At 38.9% G+C, this 4,274-nt stretch overlaps 1 protein-coding gene across 1 annotated transcript; it reads left to right on the forward strand.

Annotated features, from left to right (window-relative positions):
* Positions 1,097-3,293, forward strand: LOC107632694. Its single transcript, XM_016336361.1, has 6 exons — positions 1,097-1,460; positions 1,564-1,751; positions 1,836-2,175; positions 2,267-2,557; positions 2,656-3,122; positions 3,279-3,293. The coding sequence occupies exons 1-6, from the start codon at positions 1,097-1,099 to the stop codon at positions 3,291-3,293; spliced, it is 1,665 nt and encodes a 554-aa protein (XP_016191847.1).

The following is a 4,274-nucleotide window of genomic DNA, read 5'->3' on the forward strand; positions in this document are numbered from 1 at the left end:
ACACTAGCAAATGAGCATCCATTTGGAAAGCCATTTTTTATGTGCGCTTTGGATCTCGATGCCATGAATGCACCAGAGTTTCTAGAGTATGTGAATGCAGGTTTGTAGTTTTGAACATGATATTTTAATTAGTAAGTTATATAGTAAATTTGTAGATTAAGATATTACACTGTCTAAATATGTTTTGTGGTGTTATTGCAGATCCGCTTGTGGTCGCAGATGGTGAGTTTGTCATTAGAATGAAATTTAATTCTAGAGAGGTTGTGATAAAGGCAGTAAAAGATTATACAATTCACAGAGGTGTTGATTATCGGGTTTATGAGTATGAACTGACGATATTTTATGCAAAATTTGTGCAATATGGGTCAACTGTGATTGGCTTATCAGGGTTAGCATCATGCTAAGAAAGTATTGTTGGAAGATTAGACTATACAATGGTAGCCATACTTGTACTAGAGCTACTATTTCTCAGGATCATTCGAAGTTGGACTCGGACACGATTGTAGAAGCGATTAAGCCATTGGTAGATGCTGACTCATCCATGAAGGTGAAATCTTTGATTGCAAATGTCCAATCAAAGTTCAACTATATGATTAGCTACCGCAAGACATTGTTGGTTAAGCAAAAGGCAGTGGAAAAATTTTTTGGTGGTTAGACAGCCTCTTATAAAGTGTTGCCCACATAATTTGAAGTAATGGTTAAGAAAGAGTCATCAACAGCTATCGAGTTACCTTGCTACCGTGGGGATGAGTTGGCTCAGGATGTCAAGGTTCTAAATCAAGTTTTTTGGGACCATGATATTTAGTTAATTCGTGTTAAAAATTATAATAGAAATATAATTTTCGTGATCACAAAAATAAATAATAATATTAGTTTTAAAATTTATTATAATGGTCAAATTTTATTCGAAACAGCTGAAGGTGTGATATTTATGTGTAATAATCCTTGTATATCTATTTTTTCTTTTATGGTGTCGTTCGAAGAATTTAAGAGTTATATTTGTCAAAATATAGATCCTCATATGCTAAAGAGGGTGACAAATATTTTGTACAGATGACCTATATTAGTATTCTGTGGGTTCGTTCAATTTCATGCGATGTGCATCAATGATGACACAAGTCTGCAAGAGATATTCTCAATTTACTATCAAGTCCAATCACAAGTGCCTGTTATTGAGCTGTATGTGGAGTTCGACCAATTACCGAATACGGTGGAACAACATGATCATGATTTTGATTGGAAAAGTTATAACGGTGATAGCGAAGAGGAATATGAAGGCAATTACGATTTCGTTGAGCCGAATGCAGACGAGGAACAAGAGGACTGCACCATTGAGTCAGACGTAGAAGACGTTGCAAATGCACTAGCGAGTGAGCATCCATTCGAAGAACCATCTTTCATGCGCGCTTTAGATCTCGATGCCATGAATGCTCCAGAATTTTCAGAGTTTGCTAATGCAGGTTTGTAGTTGCATCACACCATATTTGGATTAGTACTTTAAATATTATGTTTGTGTATTAATATTATGCACTGTGTAAATATAGGTTGGCGGTGTTACTGCAGATCCACCTATGGTCGAAGATGGCGAATTTGTTATAGGGATGGAATTTAATTCTAGAGAGGCTGTGATAAAGGCAGTTAAAGATTATACCATTCACAGAGGTGTTGATTATCGGGTTTTTGAGTCTGAGCCGACAACATTTTATGCAAAATGTGTGCAATATGGGCAAAGTTGTGATTGGCTTATCAAGGTTAGCATGATGCGAAAAAAGTATTATTGGGAGATTAGATGATACAATGGCAGCCATACTTGTACTAGAGCCACTATTTCTTAGGATCATTCGAAGTTGGACTCAGACACTATTGCAGAAGCAATTAAGCCATTGGTAGAGGCCGATCCATCCATAAAGGTGCGATCAGTGATTGCAGATGTCCAATCGTTGTTTAACTACACGATTAGCTATCGCAAAGCATGGTTGGCTAAGCAGAAGGTAGTTGAAAAAATTTTTGGAGGGTGGGAAGCCTCTTATAAAGCGTTGCCCACATGGTTTGAGGCAATGGTGAAGAAAGAGCCATCAACAGCCATTGAATATGAAACGTTACCTTGCTACCGCGGGAATGAATTGGCTCAGGATGTCAGGGTTCTAAACCGAGTTTTCTGGAGTTTCTATCCATGTATAAGAGCATTTAGGCACTGCAAGCCGGTTGTACAGGTAGATGGCACCCACTTGTATGGAAAAATATAAAGGAGCGTTGCTGGTCGCAGTTTCTCAAGATGGAAACAACAATATTGTGCCAATTGCCTTTGCGCTTGTAGAGGGTAAGACACTAGATGCATGGTTCTTTTTTCTTCGCCATTTGCAAACCCATGTGGTGACGAAGGATGGGGTAGGACTTATCTCTGATCGACACGAGTCTATTAGGTCAGCAGTTTCTCGTTGTGAAGTAGCATGGGAGCCACCAAGGGCCATACACATATTTTGCATTAGGCACATAGCATCCAACTTCTTGAGGAAGTTCAAGGCACCGTTCATGCAAAAGATTGTGGTGAACATAGGTAATTAACAATGTGTTCTATATAATATTTTATGCATATTGTGGTTATGTTTCCAATGGTGGTTATCGTTGTGCGTTTTCATTGTATCTTGTTTCCAGGCTATTCTAGGACGGTGGATGAATACGAAATCCGTTACCAGAGGTTGCACAGTCGGGGTGAGGCATACACTCGCTGGCTAGATCAGATTCTCCGTCAGCAACACTCTTTGGCATATGATGGTGGCCATCGATGGGGTCATATGATGACAAATCTAGTGGAGTGCATCAATGGGGTGTTGAAGGGTGCACACAATCTTTCCGTCACAGCATTTGTAAAGGCGATTTTTTATAGACTGAATGAGTTTTTCACAAGGAAAAGGGATGACACTGAGACTCGTGTTCGAGCCGGACACTTATTCTCCGAAACAATGACCGAAAAAATTCAGCAAAATTTGATTATGGCTGGAAACATCATGGTTAGTTGCTTCGATAGGCAGAATGAGGTTTTCGAGGTGTGGGAGATTCACAGCGGTGTTGAGTATGCGGTAGACCTGCGATGTAGGCACTGCGACTGTGGTTATTTTCAGGTAGATCGCTTTCCATGTCGTCACGTTTTTGCATGTTGTGCAAACCAATGAAAATAACTCATGGTATAAAATTAGAGAGACGAATGAAACATAAGCAATAATAGTGACTTACATTAGCATTTGTAATGTTATCAAGCATCTGCCTAAAATGTGCAGGTGTCCACCGTGTAAACTCTATCGAAGGGGCATCCCACTCATTCCACCTGTGATTGAATAATGTTACATCAATATAATGCATTTACGTAATCAATTAATAAAACATCAGTAATGAATATCCTTAGAGGTCATACTGACAAGCTAACAGGAAAGTCGGGGGACGGCAAATTTGTGCAAGGAAAAGCATCCGTTCCCAAGCACATACGTACAACAGTGCTAAAGGCCCATCCAAATCTTTGCAATCATATTGCGTGGCCCTACACAGAGACCTATACAAGTGGGCAAGACAAGCTGATCCCCAACTATATATCCTGATTCTAGGAATATCATGGAGGAAGGGTAGAAATTTTCAATGCACCCCGCACCGGATTTGTCAGCAAATAACGTGGTACCAAATAGCGACATAATGTGACACCTGGTATAACGCTCCATAGCCTCATGAGTACTCAAAATTATTCCATGTTTAACATTACGCAACCATGTTAGCTTGATAAAGCTACCTCTGCATTCACTCACTGTTGGGGCAACTCCAAAGTTCATCAGACATTCTTGCACTATGGATCCGTGATTACTACTGGTTGGCTCTGTAACTGGTAGCCTAGTTCCTTGAAACCCAAGTATTAAAGCTACATCTTCAAAAGTGATAGTACATCACCTATAAAGAGATGGAACGTATGAGTCACTGGATTCCACCGTTCTACCAAGGCATTTATCAAGGCCGTTTGTCCTGGAATTTTTCGAATCTGAGACACATTGTAAAAGCCAGCAGCTCTTAGATAGGGCTCTATTCTTCGATCATATGGTTCTGGATCATACAAGTGTCTCAGTCCAATTACTCTAGAACCCTGACAGAAATAATCAACACATAATTATAACTATTAAATTAATAATAATAATAATAATAATAATAATAATATTACCGTCACTGACCCTAAATTTAAACTACTAACAACCTATGATTAAATTTTTAATACTAATAATAACTATAATTCTAAA

Source organism: Arachis ipaensis, chromosome B03 (genome assembly GCF_000816755.2).
Source record: "Arachis ipaensis cultivar K30076 chromosome B03, Araip1.1, whole genome shotgun sequence".
NCBI lineage: Eukaryota > Viridiplantae > Streptophyta > Magnoliopsida > Fabales > Fabaceae > Arachis > Arachis ipaensis.